General features: G+C 35.3%; 1 protein-coding gene across 2 annotated transcripts; it reads left to right on the forward strand.

Annotated features, from left to right (window-relative positions):
- Positions 1 to 593: 593 nt before the first annotated feature.
- MFSD1 (major facilitator superfamily domain containing 1) lies at positions 594 to 24513 on the forward strand. 2 transcript variants are annotated; one of them, XM_026705842.2, is made up of 17 exons: positions 594 to 773; positions 1397 to 1449; positions 3115 to 3227; positions 4948 to 4990; positions 6575 to 6642; positions 6877 to 6985; positions 8628 to 8730; positions 10331 to 10429; positions 10899 to 11010; positions 11864 to 11920; positions 12279 to 12435; positions 13240 to 13337; positions 14859 to 14971; positions 15504 to 15551; positions 16479 to 16539; positions 20812 to 20923; positions 21961 to 24513. In XM_026705842.2, the coding sequence occupies exons 1-17, from the start codon at positions 614 to 616 to the stop codon at positions 22018 to 22020; spliced, it is 1566 nt and encodes a 521-aa protein (XP_026561627.1). In that variant the 5' UTR covers positions 594 to 613; the 3' UTR covers positions 22021 to 24513. The 2 variants fall into 2 exon arrangements, with proteins under 2 accessions (XP_026561627.1, XP_026561628.1); XM_026705843.2 differs by lacking the exons at positions 20812 to 20923; positions 21961 to 24513 and adding an exon at positions 19899 to 20652.
- The last annotated feature ends 1830 nt before the right edge of the window (positions 24514 to 26343 follow it).

The following is a 26343-nucleotide window of genomic DNA, read 5'->3' on the forward strand; positions in this document are numbered from 1 at the left end:
AAACAAATGAATGAATAAATAAACAAACAAATTTGCCTAACTATAATAAAAGTTTATAGAATACCCTTGACTTAGGAAAGACATTAAAACAGGAGGCAGATAGGAACTTCCACCAATAAGTAAAAACCATAAATATTTGCAAAGACAGCATTTTTTCCCCATTTTTCTGTAAAAAAATTTAATTTTGCTCTTGCATTTTAAATAAGCAACGCATCACAAGTCGAGGGAGCCCAATGTTGACCGTCCAAACAGGAATTTTAGATACAGATTAGAAGTACAACAAAGGTCTCCAAACTTGGCACCTGTATAAGATTTGCGGACTTCAACTCCCAGAATTCATGGTGGCTGAGGCATTCTGGGCGTTGAAGTCCACAAGTCTTACAGAAGTCAAGTTCGGAGGTCCCTGATCTACAAGAAATCCCCCCTCCTCCGCCTTTGCGATCATAGCCTCGGGCCACATCGCTTGAAATTTTAAGCCACGCCCATCGCCGGGCCTTCCCTTTCTGCTTACCGTGCCGAGACTCACGTGAGGCGTGGTCACGTCATGTGAAGGGGGATCACGTGATCCCTAGTGTTTTGTTGGCGGCGGCGGCGGGGGTGGGGGTTGTCTAAGATGGCGGCGATGGAGGAAGAGGAACGGGCGTTGCTGGATGAGGAATCGCTGCCCAAAGACCATGGTGACCCTGCGCGCAAGCCCTTGCCGGCGTTGTGCGACCCGCAGCGGCTGGCCCACCGGCTGTTGGTGCTGGCGCTCATGTGCTTCCTGGGCTTCGGTCGGTGATCCTTGTCTTCCTGGTTGAATAGGGGCTGTGCGGAATAAAGTTTCTCCTTAAGTCCTTGTGCGAGGGTGTAAAGAAAGTGTGTCACGGATGCACGCCAGACAGTATTGATTTTGCCGCTCCCTTTTTGCTCTTAAATTATTTCAGGGCAGCGCTAGACGTGGGGCGACTCAAATGGGCTGAGCTGTGCTTTGCCTGCGTGGCTGTTTTCCTTCTTCCTGGAAGGGATCAATGAAGACAGAAAACGAAAGGAGCATAATGGGAGAAAGCAAACTTTAGTCATTGATGAGTTTTGGCTAGGAGGAGAGGGCATTCATGGTTATTTTTTATCAATTGCCATGATTGGAAAGTTGCTATTTGCTGTTGATGCTGGGTTTGGAGGTATTGGCATCACTTGGAAATTAACCAGGTCTCCTTTAGCTTTGATTCTCTTTTTTTTCATCCTGGACAAATGAAGAGGGTGGAGTGATATACATTTAATAAATAAATGAATTTTCTCATTTAGTAGGGGATATTTTAATTTTTTTTGTGGATTCCAAATAACCCGCATAGGTTGTTGACACAAGCATTTTCAGAATGTTTTTTTTACACAAGTTGTCTGCTCTTTTCTTCCGTAGGCAGCTATTTTTGCTATGACAACCCAGCAGCTCTGCAGGCTCAAGTTCAGAGGGTGAGTGAAGAGCAAAATATGTTGAATTTCACTACTTTTTCTGCTTAAATCTTGGGATGCGTTGTTTTTTTCCATTATAGCAAGGAATTTTCATAACTTGTTTATGTTTTAACAACCAGAAATGATTTCAAATAAGCACCAGATAATGAAAACTTATTTAAAATATAATGAAATATAATTGTTCTTCTGAAGAATCAGGATATTAATTGTCCCTAAATGACAGATAGATTATACTAGAGATTGTTGCTGAAAGCAGTTAAGCATCAATTATCAGTAATCACAATGGTCTAAGAATACATACCTTTCCTTCAGGAGAAAAAAAACCAAAAATGCAGGCATTTTCTATTTATTTCATCTTAAAGCATAAGAGGAGTACCTTGTCTGTTCAAAATTAATTATAGCGTATGCCATAAAGCAGTGGTTGCCAACCAGTGGGCCGGGGACCACTGGTGGTCCATGAGAAAATTTTGGTGCTCTGCAGAGGAATGTCACCCCAAAGCACCCCCCAAGCAATTAATGTGGAATGTGAAGGATGTGTGTGTTTATTTTCATGGTCATGATGTGCACTGAAGATGGTGTTTGATTTCGTTGTATGAGGTTCAATGACAATAAAGTAAACTAACTAACTAATCCAAGCTGCGTGGAAATCTCACAAGGCTTGTGTCGCTTGTATTGCGAACAACACTTAGTGAGGGGAGGGGGAAAGGGTGGAGGGGGGAACTTGCCCCATTTGTTCTATGCACGTTGTCTGGACACTGGACTGCTTTCCGCTTCTTTCTTCTGCTTTTGGCGGGCACACAAGGAAAGCAGCAAAAGTCTTTCTTTCTCTCCTCCAAACTCTGCCAGAAATGAGTCTTTGGGACCCTGCAAGTCATCCTGCTTCAAGAGGCTGCGCTGGTGCGACAAGTCTCACAAAGACTCATTTCTGGCGGAGTTTGGGGGAGAGAAAGAAAGACTGCTGCTTTCTTTGCATGAAGCCAAGAGTCTCTCTCTCTCTCTCACCCTGAGAACGGAGCTGGAGCTGGTATCCTGTGATCCCAAATAAAGAATGATCAATCGGTGGGAAAAGGGGGTGGGGAATTTTCCTACAGACCTTTTTGGGGGGGATTTTCCCAGGGCCTCTGGTCCTCAGTATTTAAAATTATGAGTTTGGTGATCACTGAGGTCTGAAAGATTGGCGACCCCTGCCATAAATGACCCGGATTACTAGCCATTAGCATCTTTAATGTGAAGAAAAGAAATGAGGAAATTAAAAGTCAGCTGCAAGGCTATTTATTGTAGTTGTTTTGATGATAAATGCATCATCCTCTGAAGCAGGGAGATAATACAAAGCCAAAGTATGCAAGGTTGACAAAAAATATGGATTGTTTTGTACAAGGACCTGGAATAGAATTATCATTTCTTTGCAGAGCCTGAAGAATCCATGTATAGAACACCTTAGTTCCTACCTGATTACTATCTTTTTTAAGCTATATATTTTTTATTTATGCAACAATATTTGCGTATTTTATTTCTGATACCAGTGTTAATCTTTCCCTGCAGCAAGATAGAAATTTTTAGAGGAATGACCTGATATTGCAATGCCATATTGTGTTGGATGGATTATTCTGTAAGAAAGTTTTAAAATTAAAGCAGTGCTTAAATATTGTGTTCTCTTCTATTTAGGATATGAAAATAAACACAGCTGAATTCATGGCATTGTATGCCTGGTATTCCTGGCCTAATGTGTTTCTATGTTTTTTTGGAGGCTTTTTGATAGACAGAATCTTTGGAATAAGGTAATTATGACCATTTTTTCTTGAAGATAACTGCTAGATCCATTTTATATGTTTTTTTTAAATGGCGGCACGAATATGAGCTGTAGTTCATGTTTCTTTTCCGTATGGTTAGTTGACAAATGTTAGCATTTCCTTAGTTGCCTTATCTGCTAGAGTTCAAAAAATCCATTCATTAAAATTAATATGATGCTTAAAGTGGAGTACTCTATCTGCAAAACTCGTGGTTTTAAAAAGGAAGCAGTTGAGAAATGTTGGATCTTTCTTTTTCCCTCCAGACCATGCCAAAACTTTTCAGGTCCGGGTGATCTGATCTGGGATATATAATCCAAACTGTAAATGGATTGGGGCATGTTAGGAAAAGTCTGAAAGTGGCTTGCCTTGTTGAAAACACCATATCCAGAAGCTCTCAACCCATTTCTGGTTTGGATGGTTACTTCCAGAGACTTAGAAAATCAGAACTGCTTACTGCAAAGGGAACTTTGAATCTTCCAGGCATTTCTGGAAGATTCTGTTCTTGAATTTATGCATTTTGTACATTTTGAATTCCGCAATTGCCTGGAAGTGCAAGCTCTTCTTCCTAATAATTTTGCAAGAACTCACAGCTGAATTGTTCACTATTTGAAAGTGGATTTTTATTAAGGCTCTATCATTCTGTTTACCCCCGATTAGTTGGTTGTCCATGAAGTTTCCAAATCATTACCGTTCCTGTTCTATTGTTTTTTATTTTTCCTATAAGTATCTATCTCATGTATTCAAAATTATACCTGTATCTTGTAAGCGATTATTTGGTTGTCCACGAAGTTTCAGAATTGTAACATAAGATTATATCCAAATACATACATTCATGTTACAGCAGAATCTTGGTTTTCTTGTTTGAATTCTATCAATTTAAATTAACATTTTTCTTTGAGGATATCAAGAAATAGCTTACTGTGTTGCTTATTTCAGTTAGATCCTACAATTATCCTCAACATAAACCAAGAGAGGGCTTATCTAGTCAATTAAATGGGTTTTTGTATCTTTTTTTTTCCTTACTTAATTCCCAGCTGGCCTAATTTTCTATTTTTTTCTCCTTAACAGTCAAATCTTCTATTGCCCTTTTTGGATTTTCATGTGGCTCTCCTTCCCGGGCGGGTTCCCCACCCCCCCAAAAAAATTAATGTGTATGAATATGGTGGGATTCAAATTTTTAACCACTGGTTCAGTGGGTGTGGCTTGGTGGTCATGTGACTGGGTGGAGCAAAGGAGAGAAAAAAACTCCAGAGAAGTTCCTGAGACAGGAAGTCTAGTCCTGCCAAGAATGTAATAAGAGTTAATGGAGAGGCAGTTTCTGTAAGCAACACCAGAATGTTTCCTTCCTGCCTTCCTTACAGGATTAGGCCAGTAATTTCTTCTAACAACCGGTTCTCCGAACTGTTTAGAATGTTAACAACCAGTTCTAGTGAATAGGTTGCGAACTGGTAGAATCCCACCCCTAGTATGAATGGAAGAAAATGGAATATACATTTGACATTTGATCTATTTTTATGATTATTGATTGTACTTTTTTAAGGTAAATAAATGATAGTTTTCAGATAATTACATCCAGAAGAGAGAAAAGATTCTTCAATCTAGTCCATTCACTTCTAAAGGAGAATTTTACCTCATTTCTAGTGTCATTTTGTATGGAGGCAGTTCCCAATTACAATGCTGACTTTAAATTATTCAAACTCCTTTCCAGGTGGGGTACAATAATATTCAGCTGTTTCGTCTGTGTGGGACAAGTAAGTGAAACAGATGGCAATTTTTTTTGAAAAAATATTTTTATTTTTAACAAACAGACGAACAAACATAAAACAACAAATAAAGTCTTCTTTCAATTATACAGTGTGTCAGTTGGTACACAATATCTATAGTCTTTTTCTCTTAGGTTTGAATTTACATTCATATTACATTACTTTCCATGTCATATTATATTATTATTACATCATCATTAGACTTTGATTTCAATTCTGCGTTTTCCTTTAGAACAAATCTTAGTACTTACTAATTATAGTTCATATTATAATTCATTCCAGAATAATCAATTATAACATCATTGCTATTGCATTATGCTTCATTTTTGTACTTTTCTATCTAACCATTGGTAAAATAAATCCCATATCTTAAAAGTACTCTTCTTCTTGTTCTCTAATTGCTAATATTAATCTACTCATTTCTGCACATTCCATTATTTTCTTAATCACCCCCTCCTCTATCGGAATTTTCTAATTTTTCCAATTTTGAGCAAATACAATTCTAGCTGCAGTTAAAACATTAATAATGACATATGTCAATTCTCTGTTGTAACCTTCAGGTAAAATTCCCAATAAGAATATCTTTGGTTTTAGATCTATATGCTGTTTCGTCATTTTTTCCAGCCATGTGTGTATTTTAATCCAGTATCTTTTAGCTTCCATGCATGTCCACCACATATGGTAATATGATCCAGGTGTCTGATGGCATTTCCAACACTTTGCTGATGTATCCTTGAACATCCTTGCTATTCTTGTTGGGGGTAAATGCCACCTGTAAAACATCTTATACAAATTATAAGCTGTCGACATTGTTAGTTTATAGTTTCTAGTCGATGGTTTCTGCCATTTTTCCAGATCTATCCCATATCCATATTTTCCCCCAGGCTATATTGTTTCTTTAATTTATTCTTCTAATTTCACTCCTAGTAAATAACCATATAATTTTTTAATCATCCTCTCCTCAGTACCTGTTAACATTTTATCTAATTCAGTAAATTCTCTATAAAACCCTTCTGTCTTACTGTCTTTATCATATCTAGAATTTATTTGCACATGAATACGAATTCATATTTATCTCTTGTTCATCTAATTCTTGCTCTGATTTGAGTTCACCCTTTTCATTTAAAATTTCACTTTATCTAACTGTGTTCCATTTTAACAACAATTGGATATGCAAATGCCTCTAGTTGATAATCAGATTGGTATTTTCATATAATGTTTCCTTATTTTCTGCCATGTTGACAATAAAGCATCTCGAATATAATGTCTCCTAAAATACCCATGTACTTTGCTTTCCTTATACCATAAAAAGGCATGCCACCCCAATTGTAAATCATGGCCTTCCAGTGTTAACAATCTAGTGTTGCTCAAAACAATTCATTCTTTCGCCATATCAGTGTAACTGCCTGGTAATATAATTCACATGGCAATTTTATGCAGAAAAATAAATTCATAATTTCTCCAAAGCTGTGATATCGTATTAATCAGTTTTATGCAAATACAGAGTTGAAATACATGCCTGTGACATAATTTCTGTAATTAACTGAAAAGAGATTCATCTTCCTCTTACAGGTAATTTTTGCTATGGGTGCAATATGTAATGCTTTTTGGCTGATGGAATTTGGCAGATTTGTATTTGGGTAAGTTTGGATATCGTGTCTAAATATTTGCTGTATTTCATTTAAAAATAGAGAATCCAATGAAGGTTTATGTATTTAAAAATCAGAAATAGTTTGCAAAAAGCTTTACATTATTTCAGTTTTATTTTAAAGTTTTTTACAAATCAGCATGGATTGCAAATGGTATAGTTACAGTGTGGGTTTCTTCATGCGTGTAGCTTCAACTATTCATACTCATGAATGTCTTTCATTTAGGATTGGTGGTGAGTCCTTAGCAGTGGCACAGAATACCTATGCTGTAAGTTGGTTTAAAGGAAAAGAATTAAATCTTGTTTTTGGACTGCAACTCAGCATGGCTAGAATTGTAAGTCTAAACACCCAGTTTTGTTTTTAATTTTTTAATTGCTACATTAAATTATTATTTAATATAATTGTTTCCATGTCTGTATATGAGATGAATCTATCAAGTAATAATTCAGGCGTTTTTAAAAAGGCATTTGATTAGTTGAGAATATTGTTTCATTAAGACTTCTAAATGAAATCAGTTAAGCTGAGGATCAGCAGTAAAACTGATTTTGCACTGTCATCTTTTCTCCTTTCCCCTTACATCTGTTTTTTATTGGGTTATAAGATAAAAAGATACAAACTACAAAAGTAAATAGAAAACGGTGGGAAGGAAGAGGGGGAAGAGAAGTGAGGAAGATAAGAAAAAAAAGAAAAAGAAACATAGACTTCCGACTCTATCTATTGCAGTAAAATAAGGCATTAACATCAAATCACAGCTTTTTGTTTTTTCATAATAATATGAACAAGCCATTTCTATAAAGATCTATCAGTCTAACAGGAAAAGACCAAAATCAAAGTTTCATTCTTTTCTACTTCAAGCACAAAGTTCAGAAGCGGTCTCCATGTGGAAACAAAAGTACATATTCTTTTCTTTAATCAAAGTAGTCAATTTTGCCATTTCAGCCAATTCCATCACTTTCTGCAACCATTCATCCATGTTAGAAATCAAAGTGTCCTTTCATTTTTGTATTAAAATATGAATCATAGTCTATTTTTTTTTGCTTTATCACATGTCCACCTTAGATAATAAAAAGTCCCTCCTTTAATTTTTACACTTCCAACATTCATTTGACGTAAAGTCCCCATTGCCCTTACATGGAGGGAATGTGCTGACATTTGGAGACATCAAATGGTAACTGAAAAGTTAGAGTCTGGTTTTTGCAACGATTTTTTTATACCAGGTATGTGTGTACAATCATTGTGTGCACTTAAAGTAATTCCAAATTGTATACGAAGAACATAAACAGTGGTGCATTGTGCCCTGATTGCTAGCGGAGATAGCTGATGGTGACTGAGATTTATGGGTGATAATCCAAATTACTGTGGGAGGGGGAGCAGGTTACATGTTGATGGCCTAGCGGAATATATATTATGGCTGAGTATTCCAAGCATCTGATCAAAATGGGTGTAATTGTACCTGTTCCACTTGAGGACTATGTTCTAATAAGTGTTTTTTCAAAGATTCCCTAAAAATGTGTGCAGTACACACTGTACTAAGACAGCTACAGTACATTTGGAATTTAGATAAGAGAATAATGAATAAAGATGGGAACCAGAACTAGAACGATAGTTAAAATGTTGGACTAGTAATGGAGTGCCAGGTTCAAGTCTATTCATAGCTTTGATAATATTGACCAGCTATACTTTTTCAGCCCAAATTATTCCACAATGTTATTGTAAAAAAAAAAAATATGTACACAGCCTTAAGTTACTGGAATAAGTGTGGGGCATAATTAGATATGTGCTTTGTAGAGCTTAAAGTGAAAAACGTAGAATATAGAACATTACCTGTTGATTGGAAGGAAAAAAAGATACAGAAACCTTTCTGATTACTATATAGAAGATTCAAATTAAAGGCTATTTACAAATTGTGGGCTTGCTGCTTTTTGATACAGTGAAGGAAAATAAATCAATATAGCTTAATTATTATCTCTTCATAGGGGAGCACTGTGAATATGAATATGATGGGATGGGTGTACTGGAAAGTTCAAGATCTGTTTAGTTCTACAGGCCACACAACTCTGGGCATAGCACTCTTGATAGGTTAGTAAATATTTTTATCGTTTAGAAAAATAATTATTTTTTATTTCAGGAATTAAAAATCTGTTGTTAAACTATCAATTTTCAGTTTTATCAAGCTTGTATTTTATCAGATTGCACTATTTCTTAACCTTGGCTGTTTTTAAAGGTGTATAGACTTCAACTCTCAGAATTCCCCAAGCAGCATGCATTGCAGGAGATACCACTTTCATCAATTAGGGATTTCTATTTTGAAGTCTTAGCGTTTGCCTGAAGGCTTCAAAAGCCTTCACTTTAGCTCCGACATCCCCTCCAGATAACCAACCCACCATCAAAACTAGGCCTGCCCACCCCTAACTACCTCAATTCCAACTACAACTGGCCTTAAATGCAAACTACTCAATGCAAGAAGCCTTGTAAATAAAATACCTGAATTTCTCCTCTTACTAAATAAGGCTAAATTCAACATCATATTTGTCTGTGAAACATGGCTCAACGCATCTCTCCCTGACTCCATTACCACAGTAATAGACGATCATATTTACCGATCAGATTGTGAAATCCGTAGAGGAGGTGGTGTTGCTATCTTCTATAAAAAGTTCCTACACCTAAAAAACATCCAAGTTACCCAGGAGCTTGCTCTTCCTGAGAGATCGTCTGTGAACTGTCCTTAAATATCACATTTCGATTCTTATTATGTTACAGAGCGCCTGATTATGACATTGAACATGAAAACAAGCTAAATTCACTACTAACATGGCAACATCATGCCCACATGCTTTTATCTTTCTTGGTAATTTCAATCTACCTCACATTAACTGGACCCTAATTAATTACTTTGGGGGAGTGCTCTGGGGGTGAGATTTCTCTGCAGCCCACCAAAATTTTATCACGGCCCACCAGACCGCTGCTCTACCTGCTCTACCTGACTCTGGTTTCTTCCCCAAACCACAAAAACTTTAACCTTAGGCTGTCTACTATTGACCTCACCCCTTTCCTAAGAGGTCTGTAGGGGGTGTGCATAAGCGCACCAACGTGCCTTCTGTTCCTGTCCTATTGTTGCTTTTTTTCTTATATGTATTCATTTCATGTATTCATAACTATGTTTGTACTTATACCTGTTATCTTATAATCGCTTGACAAAATAAATAAAATGAAATAAATATTGCCACTATATTGTAACACTTCATATAATAAAAGCAGAACATTATTTAAAAAATTGAGATTAAAAGCTTTGCACATTTAATTTAAATGCAATGTCATTCTGATTTGATATTGATTCAAACCACTTCCTTTGCCCCATTGTTTTTTGTACTCTTTCCCCCAACAAGCCACTTAAGACTTAAGTGTGATTCCTGGTGTGAAAAATTATTTGCCATGCAATTTTGTACCTGGTTCTTCATTTTCAATGCCTCATTTGAAATATTGTGGTGACACAATGCTAATGTTTTTAGCAATTGGTTTGATAAAGCTATTTGTAGATACTTTCTACTTCCCACATTCCTTTATACTATCTATATACTGTACTTTATGCACTTTATATTATAATGTGTAGAATTGTAAACCAATTTTATGTTCATTTATGACATAAATCTTAGTTTGCTTTCTGTTCTATTAACTGCAGGTGGTACCACATGTATCTTTTCACTAGTTTGTGCTTTTATTCTTGCTTACCTGGACAAAAGAGCAGAGAAAATTCTTTGCAAAGAACAAGGGAAAACTGGTATGTTGGTCTCCTTCATTGCCCTCCCTCCTCTAAGTATGCGTAAACTGAGAATAGGAGTCAAGTTTTTGAACTAATGGTTGACTTTGCTCATCTTGGCCATAAAGTGTTGTTTAAGTACCAGACTTCACTCTAGTTGGGAAAGTAAGCAATTTTTCTTCCCTTGCTGTGGAGCTTTTTGCTGATAACATGAAGAATCTGTGGCCTGTTTTCTCCAATGAAATATATGTTCATGAATCTTTCTTATCCTGCAACTGTCATAATTATCTAGTGTGCTCATAATTCTTTGAATTTGACTTTTTACATACCTGTCAAGGGATATATCATATTCTTAATGGTGAAACTAGCACCATTAATGGTGCAACTCAGTTCTGTTAGTTTAACAAATGGAGAGTTAAAACATTTATTTGAAGCCATATCTTACTAGACAGTTTTGCATAGCTAACACTGGCATTTTTTTTTTCTCAAGGTGAAGTGATAAAAATAACTGATGTGAAAGACTTCTCATTGTCATTATGGCTCATATTTTTAATCTGTGTTTGTTATTATGTGGCTGTCTTCCCTTTCATTGGACTTGGAAAGTAAGTGCATATTATCAAGAAATCAGATTTATTTGGCTGTTATACTTTATTATATTTCTATTAGACTTTTAAATATGTTTGTGTGTGTACTTAAATGTGGTTTTTGCTTTTTAAAATGTGTTTTCTTTTAATTAAACATCAGAAAAATTCAAAACAATGTAGGAGACAAAAAGGAAATGCTTTTGACTTTGAACCTAAATTATGACTTTGCTTATGATTTTAGAACATTATGTGAATTGAAGTCAAACACCTGGATCTGATTTGATTTTACTTATCCAAATATTTTCTATATAGATATGCCTGCTTTTTGTCCTTTTTACATTGAATGTAACAGTTGATAGTAGAGATGTAGAAAGATAATGCTCTTACCTAATGTGGATAGCAGTTCAAGTAGTCCTCTACTTATGACTGATTTAAGTTATGACCTTCCGGAGAAAGGGGACTTATAATCATATCTGAAATTCCAGCACCTTTCACTGAGGAACTGCTTCACTTAACGACTGAGTTTCCAGGCCCAATTGTGCTTACTAGACAAGGACTATCTGTAATGTGACTGCTTTTTCCACAGTGTTGCTTATATTTATTATACATTCTATCTAGAGTGATAGGGTGGGACTATGATTCCCTGAGTTCCCACTCACTACTCAACAGTCATATATGCTACACATAGTGCTTCTTTCTCTGGAAGACATCAGTGGATGCTTATATACAATGCAGAATAATTTATTAAAGTCAAGAATGTTTTTATGATTTGTCACTAGTTCACGGTAATGTTAATTTGTTGCTAGATATGCAGTTTAATTACAGCCTAAGCGGATACAGAACTACAAAAGTATCATTGATTTTTTTACAGAGTTTTCTTCATTGAGAAATTCAAATTTTCTTCTCAAGCAGCAAGTTTGATTAACAGGTCAGTGATATTAATTTTAAGTTGTTTCGTTGTTGCATTAACGATTACTTCCCTGAGAGCAGTCTACTTCAAGCTTGTGCCTCCAAAGACACTTTAATGTCATCCTTGAAATAAGATCATGAAAGGAAGTGCAAAATTTCCTTATTATTGTGCTGTATGTTCTAAATTAGTTTTAGACTTAAAAATCTTAGAGTTTTGTGAGTTTACTGATAGTAAATTGCATATCTTAATATATCAAGTCATGAATAGTTCAAAGGTTTCTCAGTGGGAAAAAGGATGGTGAAGGAAAGAAGAATTATTCTGTAATGGGAAAATTGATCTCATTGCTTTGACATGACACTTCTGTTTTCCATTTCAGCATTGTGTATGTTATATCAGCCCCAATGTCCCCTATCTTTGGAATTCTGGTAGATAAAGTTGGAAGAAACATCACATGGGTTATATGTGCAGTGGTGGGAACTCTAACTTCTCACCTTATGTTGGCCTTTACTTTCTGGAATCCTTGGATAGCAATGGTAGGTATTTCATTCAGGCTTATTTTTCCAAAATAAAGCCAAAATATGTCCAGTACTTTGCCCTTAAATGCATCCCTATGCCTTTGGACTCCAAACATAAGAACTGTGGTGGTGCAGTGGTTAGAATGCAGGATTACAGGCCCACTGCCTGGAGTTTTAAAGTTGACTCAGCCATTCATCCTTCCAATCTCGGTAAAATGAGAACCCAGATTTTGGGGGGCAGTAGGATGACTCTAAATTGTTTAGAGAGGGCTGTAAAGCACTATGAAGCAGTATATAAGTCTTAAGTGCTATAAGGCTATGCTAGCTGGATGAATAGGCTTCCAGCAAACCTGGGAGGGCACAGTTTAACAATACTGTTCAAAAATTCCAAACTTCTTCCTCCAAAATTTACAATCCAGGTGCCAAGCTTTCTATAGCATTGGGAAAGCATGGTCTTGCAAATGTTGCTGAACTGTCTGTCAACCCTAGGCAACATCATCAGGATGTGATAATGAGAGTTCTGGTCCCTAAGATCTGGAGGGCTTCAGTTCTCCTATACATGTGATACTGCCAATATAGATAATAGTTGTTAATGATAATGATGTATCTAATGATTTGAGATACTATTGGCTGTTGCATTATTTAGGTCGCCAGCTGCACGTAGTTGCTAGTTAACTGCAAAATAAACGAATAAAGCAGCTTTACAACTTAGTAATAGAATAGAAGAATGACATTTATTAACCCCATACAATTTTGTCCCTCAGGAACTTTGGTTAGCTCATTCTTAATGACTTGTATAAATGCTTTATTGTCACCTTACAGTGTTTGCTTGGAGTTGCTTATTCCTTGCTTGCCTGTGCCTTATGGCCAATGGTTGCTTTTGTTGTACCAGAACACCAGCTGGGAACTGCTTACGGATTGTAAGTAACAGATCTTTGGATCTTGTTGCATATCATTTTCAAACTACTGATCATAACTGTTCTATAGTCCCCTGCTATTTTATTAGTAACTCAGTATTTGACTATTCTAGATGCTTAGCAGATTACTATTTGGTTAACCAAACTGTTTGCCTTTTTTTATGCAAATGTTCCAAAGTAAGGGTGCTTCCGTGCTTGGATACAGCTCTGAGTACTGGACATTCTCTTTGATTAAGATATTCTAGGTCTGATTCAAAATCTGTTTGGCTTTTTTTGTGTTTCATTACTGATTGAAAGTGAATTGCTCTCAACATGACCAGATTGAAGTGTAACAGGCCAAAAATAAATGGATTGTACGCAGACACATCTGACCAATGTGTACACATGTCAGATCTTACTCCAAATCCATTCTTTCTTTCCAGTAGACTGCTAAGAATGGTGCTCATTTCTCCAACATTAAATGTCTGACAAGAGACATGAGTGTTGACGTCAAGGGCAGATGTCTGAATATATATCCCCACATATCCCCCTGTGAAAGGCCTCCTTGACCTTTCACAGCTACCAATACATTGTTGCCTGGGATTGTAAAAGTTGTGTTCATGCAAGCTTCAAAAAATGCTTCAGAAGAAGATTGTTTAGGTCTCATAAGAACACAGCATGTTCAGAAGAAGATTGTTTAGGTCTCATAAGAACACAGCATGTCTCTTCCTTTGATTAAACAGCCTATTTTTGTTGACACTCCTGTGAGTCTGAAAAATGGGACTAGTACTTTAGGAAATTGACTAATGTGTGAGTTTTGAAGCTTTTTTTCTAGGATCTGGAAGAAAACTGAAAACAGATGTATCAGATAGGACCTTCCCTAATTTTCATGAAGATAAAGGGAGGGAGGCGGAAACACAGGCAGATTTGTTAGATTTGTTACGCTAACCTTATAATAAAAATAGAATTCATAATTTTGGTTCACCAGTCACCTCTATAGAAGGGCCAACACGAATCTTGCACATTTCAGTCCACCCACCTCCCTTTATCTTTGTGAGAACTAGGGAGGGTCCTCCCTGAGATATTTTCTACCTCAAGCTTAGATTTCTTTTATCTGACCATTATCTTGGTTGCAGCTCTTCTTTATGTTCTACAAGGTGGTTATTAGAATAGAATAGAATAGAATAGAATAGAATAGAATAGAATAGAATAGAATAGAATAGAATAGAATAGAATAGAATAGAATAGAATAGAATAGAATAGAATTCTTTATTGGCCAAGTGTGATTGGACAATTCTCATTACAGCAGGTGAGACTGTATTTTCTGTGAAGATGTGATTTCTTTCTACTTCAGCCTTCCTTTTAAGTGGTAATTATGTATTGGATCTTAATACACAAATACAATTTTTGTTGGCTAGTAAGATATTTTATATCTTACTAGCCAACAAAAATTTTACAGAAAAAACAGAGGTACCTTTCTAAATTTGCTTTTTTGTGCTGGTTGGAAACTAATTGGGGTTATGGAATGTTCTTTCTGTTTTCCAGCATGCAGTCAATCCAGAATTTGGGTCTTGCGATCATTGCCATTGCTGCTGGGGTGATATTGGATTCCCGAGGATATTTCTTCCTAGAAATTTTCTTCAGTTCTTGTTTGTGCTGTAAGTATAAAGCCCTGTGAAAGGCATATACTGATGCTGTATATAGAGGAATTATACAACATCAATAGTTCGTGAAATAGTTTTAGAAATTGCTTGCAGGACAAATTCCGATTTAATGGATGTTTTTCTCATCCTTCTCATTTGTTCAAATAAAAAGGAAGTCCCCTCCCTTTTTTCTTTAAAATAACTTTATTGCATTTTATAAACTGGAATGAAATGCTCTGAGAAAATGTTGTTACAGAACTCTGTCCTTGTTTTGACAAAGATGTAGTTTTCATGTGATTTTGTACTCCTAGTCTCTGTTAGTCATCATGGAAATTGTCAGTACATCTTCAGAGTTTCACATTGCCTCAGTCTCACATATGGGGAAAAAAAAACTTTCCCTTGTAGAAGCCAGCTGCGACATCAAATATTTACACTTTGGTACTCTTCATGTGAAAATTGTGCATATGCTATTTTTGTTTTGCATATTAAGGCTAATTTTCATGATATATTATTTTCCTTTATGTAATTTCTTATTTTTGCCTTGCAGTGGCCCTTATTGCTGTAGTCGCATTATACTTTGTGAATTTATTCAGAGGTAAATATTTTGCTCTCTTGTTTTGACACTTGCATCTTTGAATCAGCAATGTGCAAAAGTGGTAACTCTATCTTGAAATAATATCACATTCTTTTAGAATAAAATACATCAGCTATTCTTTGCTGATGGTTTGAATATAAAAATGTAAAGATTCTGAATCTTGATAGTTCTGTATTTTCTTTTAAATTACAGATAATATACGACAGTTTTTATCTAATATATTGAAATTGCAATTCTATTAATTTTATTAAAAGTTTAATCAGTTTCACTTCAAAGGTCATTATACAGCTGTGTTTACTTGAAAGAAAGACTACAGTTGAGCCCAATTAATAAACTTCAAAATAGTACTAACTTAGGTTGCATTGGAAATAGACAAATGTTTTTTCTGTTTGATCAGCTTTTGGACCGAAGGAAGTACAGTTTCTTTGAGTGTTGACTTCTTTTGATAAATATAATGTATTCATAGGGGAGGGTGTTGACTATAGCATAGAAGGCAATCCTGTATGGGGCCAAGCCATAAGGGCCTTGATACGTTAAAACACTTTGAATTGTATCCCAAAATTTAATTACAACACGTGGCGGGTATGCAATAAGATGAACAATGCATATGTTCATTATAGCAAGGAATCATAGTTATTGAACCAATTGCAGTTTCTAGTGGTTTTGAAAGGTGGTCCTTTGTGGAATGCACTGCAGTGCCATAAATTTGGTGATGTCTTTTGGAGTCGAAACATAATTTCTGAAATTTATTCTATGAGCCTCACCGTGGAGTTGTTCGTTTTATAAAAAAGTTTCCTAAATTTTTATGCCACTAAAGCTGGCCAACATATACTTGTATTATAATACCTGTTTCTTGAGAATTAAAGACAGTAAAGATTTGTAAAAATAATGTCCTGTTAAATTATATGTATATCTTTTCTATCATAGAAGGAGAACTTAACTGGTCTGCAAAGAGGAGAGAAAAATTGCAGAAGCTAGCCATGGCTGAGTAAGTACATAGTAGTGGTCCTACAATATAAGTGATATTAGAAAAATGCTTGGATTGCAAAAGTTGAAATATGTACTATTTTGATTTAATAGGATCAAAATGTTCACTATATCGTGAGATGAATTTGTAAGCCCGAGAAAATGTATTTTGGCAATTGGTTTGAGCTCTGAGCTTGGCAATTTGGTTGCAAGTGTTTCATCATCATTGGAGGAGACATTGTCAGTGCATTTTGAGTTGTGCTCATCTTTTGGAACACAGGTCTTTAAATACCTTTTTATGAGATGCAGATTAGTCTGAATGTTTGTTCACATATTTCTGAGTCGTGATCTGATTTCGGACTATTTAATTGGCTGGTTGTTGTTGCTGGACTATATAGTTAAGTACTGTGTGATGCAGATTAGGATTAGAGTTGTTTATCTGGGTGCTTGAGTCATGGTCTGGTTTTGGCTTGTTTGATAGTTTGAGTGGCTACATCTTGTTACTGAGATGTGATCTGATTTCTTGGCAGCCGACGGGTTAAAATTTTGTTGCTGCGTAGACAGGTGCCTGTTTGTTTGTTTTAAATTTGGTTAATGATTTGATTAGGGCTTGTCGGAACTCTGACACTACCTGTGGGATTGTGGTTGGTGCACTTTTTCATAGAACAAAACAAAATTATATAACAAAATTATAATCTATAGTTTGCAACCAAATTGCTAAGCTTGGAGCTCAAACCAACAGCCTAACTACCAACTCAAGCTACTCATATTCAAACACATTTCAAAATGTACTCCTTTGCGGTTTTTGAAAAGTAAAAAAAGCTTATCCCTAGCTATACGACTTTGTGGAAGACTCTTGACTTTGGAATCACAATAAATAATATCAACAAGACTCCCTGGTAGTCTTCATATATCCATAAAAATATAATTAAAAAATTTGACAATCCTCTCTGCAACCTTGTAGATTGAATACTCTTTGGAACAGGTTGAACTATTTTTGAGAAGGTGATTAAGGAGGACACCAGCTAACTTTCAGAAGGGGGCACTGTTTCACAGGGTGGAACACACAAAAAATACTAATTTCTATCTTTCTCTCCCTGATTGTTACATGGATAGGACACATAAGTTGTATAGTCGTCTCAAAGGTGCTTTTTCAAGAGGAAGCTGGACTTTCTTTGTTTTTCCTTGAAGACATTTTGCTTCTCATCAAAGAAACTTCTTCGGAACTTCATGGAAGGAAGTTGTTCAAGGAAAAACAAAGTCCAGTTGCCCCTTGAAAAAGCACCTTTGGGATAACCATGACCTGTATGACTAAGAATCTCCATAGACATTAAGCTGTATAGTTATTTGTATTTATAGCAGGTGGTCCTGAGGGTATTTCAGTGATTCTAAGTAGGGCTTTATAAAAACCTATACAGGTAGCTTTTGCATCCCAGGAGGAAAGTAGTTATGTTTTGTACTAATTGCAATTTTCATTTAATACTTGAGGGAAGCAACCCTGTGGAAAGTACATTGCACTGGTTTGTTGTTATCTTTTAGAGGAAATTGTGTATCTTTTCTTCTTTAAATATTAATTGGTCTTTAAATCTTCTTTAATTAGTTAAACATTGGGCTTTTTTCACACAGCAGTAGGAAAGGTGAAGTGCTTAAACACTATAAAAAGTTCATTCCAAATGTGCATCCTTCTAAAGTCAGAATGCTTTCCTAGATTTTGAAGATATAACCTGAGGTTCATTGGAAATACTTTGAGAAGAAAATAGTGGATAATTTAAGCTGCATCATAATGAATGAAAACAGGATTGAATAGGGTTAAAACTATTCTCTAATTGTTGGTAGAAATCTATAAAGAGACTGGCAATGTAAAAGACCAAAGAAATGAATGGGGGTGGATTTGTCTGAGCCCTGACACAGACTTCACATATTATCTGACTTGGTTATTCATAGTCCTGGCTCTACGTACTGTGTAACCCTATAGCAGCCATTTCAGTGGAGAGAAATATATTTCAACATGAAATAGCTATTTTTTTTAATAAATAGTAGAACTATGTTCTGGAGTGTGTGTGTGTTTGTGTAATATATTAATATTATACATATATAAAATAGACATCGTTCTCCTTTGTTGCTGGAGTCAGTTTAAGGATCTGAAATAGAGGAAAAAAGGATTATAAATATAATTGACAATTCAAATGCTGTCAATTCAGACCATTTTTTTATATATTAAATTTTGGAGGCAGCAAAAATTCAGGCTTACTCCAAGACAATGAAATTCAGTCTTGTTCCAAGTCATTTCTTCAGTGGTTAACGGAAGTACTGGTCTGGTACATATAGGTATAGAACTGCAGTTTTGTATCTTTGCATTTTAATCTTTCTTCTGAATGCATGAGAATTTGTGTGGAATTGAGAGCATTGGATTTGCTTGCTTTGCTCCCCAAAAATTATTTGTTGTTTGTTTGTTTGTTTATGCCACCTGACTCCCAATTGAAATGTTTTTAGCTTACATACAGTTTTCTAACCAGTTCCCTAACTTGATGTTCTCTAGATGTTTCAATTAAAACTCCCTATCTTATTCTTCAGTACAGCTGATCATCAAAGAAGGTGGGAATTGCATTTGAAAACCCGCTAGAAGCACTTAATGTCAGATCAAGCCAAGACAATTTTCCCATTTTCTTTTTTCTTTTTAGCCTCTTAAAAATTGAGTTCTTAGTCATGAAGATTTACCCATTTACAAAAAGATTACCTATAGTGTAGGAATACTCAGGTGGAATATGGAACTTAAAGGGCATTCATTAGACAACTCTTTAGGGACCAATGGCAACCTCAGCCTTAATAATAATAGTAAAATCCATATAAGTCTAGAGTATGTGACGCAGAATTATTTTAGTCAGCAGAAATTACTATGTTGTTCTGGCAGTTTTAAGTAAAACCCACCCATCACCCCAAAGGTATTGATACTAGGATTTACCTCAGAAGTGTCCTCTTCTCTTTAACTAAAGCAAGGGGGAGCAAATGCTTAACATCTTTTTTATTTCTTTTTCTTTTGTAAGGGGAAGGATTAGAGCCATAATGAGAAACTGATCAAAAATGGGCAAAACTGTATCACATATATGGTTTGCGAAGTTGTTCTTTAAAGTCATGTTAAGCTTATTTTGGAGATGTGTAGAATAATTTTGGGTGGTTCCATTTCAATGTAGCAGGCAACTGTTAACCGATTTCCAGCAGTTGCGACTGGAGAAAATTGAGAACTGAACCCTCTATTCAGAAGAGCAACCTCTCTGTCTGCTAGTTCTTAATACATAAATATTCAGTCCTGCACCGTGGCATTTTTGAGGGACTTATAAGCGCATAGTTACAATAACATGTTTGCTACAATATGTTTTGCAGAAAAGAAATCTGAATAGGAAATTCCTTCCAGAACTGGGCAGCACTTGATCAACAACAATCCCGTTGAAGAGTATTCTAGTACATATACATGTTCAGGTGATAGACCTCAAGTTGCACTCAAAAGTAGTTCACTCAGGAAAACACAGTTACATATGCTGAACATACAGCGTGTCAAACATCTCTCTTTATCGAGGCATCCGGACTGCAAGCAGAGCAGAATTTTTGTATATATGTATACTCCACATCATTGAAGAGACTTACTCCGTTTGAAGTGAAGTCTGCTCCTTCAGCTCACTGAAGTTAATTGGCATGTGAACAGTGATACCTACCATTCTGTTTTGTATAAGGGTGGTTTGTCTGCGAGCTAATGATGTCTTGGTACACGGCAGCTTGTGTTCTGAAAGGATTGTGTTTGTTACAAAATGTAATGATTCTCATTGCAAACCGTGACTTTGTAATATTGTATGTCTTACAGGATCAAAAGAATGTAAATGAAATCCTAGTGTTATGATTTTTTAAAAATATATATCATTGAACAACATCATCCTACTGATTAAAAGCCATGTTAGTTTTAAAAAAGGGCAGCTACTACTTCTCTAAAAGTTGCTGTTTTTATTATTATTATTATTTTGCATTATATCTGTTTCCTGGTGATTTTTTTTTGATTACACGCAGAGATTAAATGTTGTTGACCATGTTGAAACTTGCACTTTGCACTTACAATTTGACCTTTAATAATAAATATTGGACAAGAGGGTATTTGACTTTACTGTCTGTTAACATGTTTGACTTGCTCTCCCCTTCCTTTAGCTAACAGTACATCCATACATTGATGTAAGAATAACATTCACTGAAGATCTAACACACTCATCTTTCTATGTGTTTATTGATAACATTCCCTTTGTTTTTGCAGAGCAAAAAGACGGGAAAAAATCAGACGTCAGAATGAAGATGATTTAGCCAAATTACAACCCAAGAGTGACTTTAGTTTGAGGAATAGGTATCTCTGCAGATTAGGTGCTCAGGTACTGATAACCAAAATAATTTATTTTAAAAATGTTGCAATAAGTGCTGCTCCAGAAAGGACTTTTCTTGCCAAATTAGCACTATCTGAAGACCATTTTTTATTGTTTATAACTTGCATGCAAAATAGTCAACATATCACCCTATCATAAAAAAAAAAAAACCTTCCAACTTTCATGAAGTTCCTTGGGGAAAATAATCCAGTTGGCCAAAATGGTAGAGCTACTTCAACTGTATTTTGAAAATCAGGATTGAGTAGAGAGAGATTCTATCTTATCTGTCTATCTTGCCATCTTATCTATCTAATCTATTTGTCTTATCTACCTGCCTACCTACCTGCCTACCTATGAGTTTTGATAAGGCCACCAATTCCATGAAGATTCTGGATGGCCAAACATTTAAAAATCAGAGGACTGTCTGAACTAAAACACTCCCCAACATGAAAGACTTGATAGGGGCTCCAGACACCCTGATCTCAGGCCTGGAATTAACTTAATCCCAGTGACTAACTTTGGCCCATCTAGGTTGTTTTCTTGGCAACAGTTTAGTAATATTTTGTCACTATTTTCTTCAAATATATTTTTTGAACTTTTTCTGCACTCGTAATCATAGTGAAAATTTGACCATCCACTAAAGATTAATATGCATGCAAAATGTGTTTTTATTGAAATAGTAGTCTAATGTCTTGGTGACATGACATCTAAAGAAAAATATGCTACTTTTATCTTCTACCAAATATAAGAATAATGTTAAGAGAAAACCAAACATAAAAAGGCATTTTACTTTATTTCTGTATACTGTAGTAGGCAAACAGTGCCTTTCAGATTTGCTAGCTACAGTCCCCAGGAGCCTTATCAGAAACATCTAATATATAAGCAGATAATTAGAACATCAAATTTCAGGGAAAATGATGCTAAGTACTTATGGGCCTGTTTGCACATGCAAGTCAACTTCATGCTGAAATTATGGATGTCTTAACCTGACCACTGCTGTTTAATTTGAAAATAATTGCTGATGAGATATCTTGCTCTTTTTTCAGCTGCCAGCCAACTGTGTTTGCCACTTATCTGCACTGGCACACAGAAGTGTGTTGAAATAGCAGAATTGTGTCATGACATGGACAAACAAAATAAGAAATTGTATCAACACAAGACCTCACTCTTCTGTAACAGAGATCAACATATAGAATAACACTATTTAGTAGTTTTCTGGAAATGTTAATAATAGCTGATGTTTTGGAAGACTTTAAAGAGCCTACATTGAACTCTGCTATAGTGGATAGCTAGGGATTTTTAAAAATGATATTCATGGATTTTTATCTGACTGCTGCTTGGCTTAGAATCCACATCTGTTTGTAACATTAAGTTTAAAAGGTAATTCTCATTTGGTGTACAATTATGCAGTATAACTGCATTCCAGATGTACACTGTGCTTGTCTATCCATGCCTCAGAATAACTACACTTTATCTCTGTGTTGGACATTTTATTTGTGTTCTACGTTTCTTTCACTCTAAGAAAGGGAAGTAATAGATATTAACGAAATAGACTGTTTCTATGAAATGCATAGCTTTTATTTTACAGCTTTTTTCACTACAATGAGCATGGTTGAACATAAACATTTAAGATGATACTGCATAAATATTTCAGGCGATAGATTACCTTTAAAGCTCTTATAAAAATACAAATTAACTAAAAGAGCATTAAGGTTAGGTATTTTTATTTTTTTGCACATAGATGCATTACAGAAAATTTCCTGTGGAAATAGTTAATTATTTTTAGTATATTTTCTTAACAAATTGTGGAAAATATGCAGAAGAGAATTGGATAATTAAAATTAACAATTCACTGCAATAATAACATTGATTTTTGTAGCTGTAAGGGTTAACAATCAGCACATTCTCAGGGAAATAAGGTCTAGATGATAGTCAAGATTGAAGTTGTGCCCCTGTTGAATGTACACTGATGTTGCATACACAATGGGGTTGTGCTGGTTTTCAATTCCACGGATTGCCTTTTTTATTTTTTTATGCTTATCCCTAGCAGATACCACTGGTTATAGTTCACTTGGAAATCAACCTTGGTGTTCAAGTTTTACACTGCTACAATAGCAGATCCTTTAGTATGAAATTTGTCTTAGTCATGTAGATCTGGAACTGGACTTGTTTATCAGTTTTCTGATGCTTCTCATAAGTCCTCACCATGGTTGCCATTGTTTTAAGATTATTAGTATGTTGAGTTTGACAGAAAAAGAATCTTGTAATCTAGTTGGATAACACACCAAATGTATGTGTGATTTATGAGAAATATCAATTTATTTTGGCCATATTAAATACCTGTGCTACTTTTGGTAGATAGGAAAAATACCAATAATGTATGTTTGTGTTGCAACTATTATTCACATCTTGCCCTAAATACATTTCCTTTATCTTGAAGCCTTCTGCAGTGCAAATAATAGTTTGCATGGCTGATAATTAAGCTTGAATTTAGGAAACTGCATTTTAATTGATACTTTGTTTGGCCAAGAGTGATTATACACACAAGGAATTTGTCTCTGGTGCATTTAAAAATTTCTTCACAGCTTTTATCATTACAGGTACTTTTTACTCTTCTGTCTGTATTACACTATAAAAGATTGGCTGCAAGTTTGCCTGATAGACACTATTTTGTTTTTATAAAATAGTTTATTTGTTGTAAAACATGGGCATTTGCTGGGGAAGTTAATCCTTTGTGAGGGCTGAATAATTTTCATTAAGCTAGATATATTACAGTAACAGAAGTAGTGTTTGCATGGGCTTAATGGGCTGTTTGACTTGCAACAATTGTGACCCCTGCTCATCTAATACCTATAGCTCATCCTGTTTAGGAACTGCATTAATTAAGAGCTAATTATTAAATCTGGGCTATTGTGCACTGCCAGAAGCAAATTGGAAAACATTCTTCATGATAACAAATCAAAGATTTATTGTTCCATTATTGCTCAGTGAGCAAATATCTTTGAACACTTGATATGAATGGAAAAAACAATATTCAAAGTGATAATCACTTGGTTTCCTTATAAATTTTAATTTTGTACTGTCCTTTGTTGAGGTCCAGAATGTCTTAGGCTACACAATAATTATTAAGATCATTGACCAATTGGCATTACATCACCTTCTTTATTTATGTCTGCCATCACATAGTTAGCATATTTTCTTCCACAGACAACAGATTTACTGTATTGCTCCATGAAGCAGATTAGTATAATCACCCTGTCAAGAACATCTTAAGTTGTTCAGCGCGATTATTTTCTAGTTTGTAAAAACTATACAGTAAGCCTGATCATGATAGGGAAGTTCAGACACAACACAAAATGTTGTTATGGAAAAAAAGTTCTTTTTCTGCAAGATCATTTATTATTTATTATTAAATTACTAAATAATTTAATTACAAATTATAAATAAATTATTAATAGATACTAAAAGTCAGGTATCAAGCCAATATCATTTTATTGTTATAAACTAACAATAACTTTATATCAATTTAGAAAGTTACATAACATCAACAGAATAATTTTGCATAGAAAATCGATGTTTCCTTTTTTAATCCTTAGTATTATAACATGGATTTAATAAAACACTATTGATGTTTCTTGTTCATAGGTTCACATGGTTCATATGGTTTGAGGAAGGAAGGAGGTGCTGTTGGGTGTCTTAAGGTCTTTTGCTTTCAGTCTGCTCATGAATTAATGTTTATTATGTTTCTTTGACTTTCCGACAGGAAAGAAAAACTCTCTTGTTCTTATTGCTTGCACATCTAAAGTGGCATGTTTTGTATTCATTGTTTAGACTGCCTTTGTTATCGTTTACCGACTTCAGTACTTTTGTTGTATTTTGGTCATTTCATTGGCTAGTGTTGCAGCAGCCAGAGCCATGAGGTATATAGATAAAATTAATATCTAAGAATAGTTCTGATGGGAGCTTCTTCAGGATTGAGGCAGAATTGCTGAACATCTTGAGGACTCTCTGTCAGACAGTCCTACAGCAGCCTGGGAATTATATGAAGTGGAAGCTCAACATTTCTGAAACCCAATTTGGGAAAATTGTTGTATCTTAGACTTGATTAATAATCCAGGGTAGTTTCAGGTAGGGAAACATGTCAAATCCGTTTCTAAAAGATGATTAAAATGAACTTAATGAACTGTGATTAAATATTACTATTCATGATGTACATAAATACTAAAGGTGATTTTTGTCTGCTAAAAAACAGTGTAATTCTGACTTGCTTACATAATCTGTTTTCTTTTTTGTCCCCCTCTCTGCCATTAAGAAATGTTCCAGGATACATTTTGCTCTTAAAATAACATTTGATCAATCTGAATCGTATTTTATTAAACTAATTTAAATAGTGTCTGTGTGACTTTTGTTGACTCTTATCCTAAAAATAAAATGAATTGTCAATATGGAAAAAGGTTGAATTAAAAGCATAAATTGCTAATCCTTACAGAGTTTCACAAAAGCAATGGGCTTTTTCCAATTCATTTCATTCTGCTGAGTAACTAAATAAATAAAAGAATTAAAATGTATGCAATTTTGGGGTTCCATTGGTGAACCAAGGAGGAGCGGGGAGAGCTACAGTTATTCATGACAAGGAAACCAGCAACCCAGTATAATTATCCCTTGGAGGGAGGGAGGGAGAATTTTGTCTGTTCAGGGACATCACAACAGGTGTGAAGTTGAAGCAAATGGCTGCCATAACTATGAGAACTTGTTTACATGGACTATGTGACTATGTGAGAGGTTGGGGTTTGGCTTGGAAAAGTTATTTTTGTCCCCTATGGACTGAAGTTTGGGAACCTCAGGGTTAGTTTTCTTCAACATTACTATGCTGTGTATTCAATAAACAGCAGTTTTTGGAAAGAGAATGATCCTGGACTTTTGTTTGTATTCTAGGGTTGGATGTTGACAAATATATTCCACAGTTCTGTTCTACTACTAGTTTTCTACATTAATCTTGAAAGTGTTCATATTTATTTAAACAGTTTTTGTGTTTTAATATCTGGTCCTCTGTAACAGAGATCTCCAACCTTGGCAACTTTAAGACTTGTGGACTTTAACTCCCAGAGCTTTTCTGGCTGAGGAACTCTGGGAGTTGAAGTCCACAAGTCTTAAAGTTGCCAAGGTTGGAGACCCCCCGCTCTATAATGCTGCAGGGAGCAAGAATTCTGATGATTCAGGAAACACACTAATCTGCATCCCACTTCAAAGTATGGTAGTTTTTAAAAGTCTGGCAAAAAGGAACTATAAGGGAAATTGATAATTATAACAAAGATTTCATGCTCTGGATATTGCACATTATCTTAGAACTGCCTATCGGTATCACTGGCTGGGCAGAGGAAGAGTAGTAACGTACCTGATGGATTTTGATACCCCTGGACAGAAATAAA

The sequence above is a fragment of the Pseudonaja textilis genome, chromosome 4 (assembly GCF_049901715.1).
Source record: "Pseudonaja textilis isolate UNSWEBS1 chromosome 4, rPseTex1.2, whole genome shotgun sequence".
Taxonomy (NCBI): domain Eukaryota; kingdom Metazoa; phylum Chordata; class Lepidosauria; order Squamata; family Elapidae; genus Pseudonaja; species Pseudonaja textilis.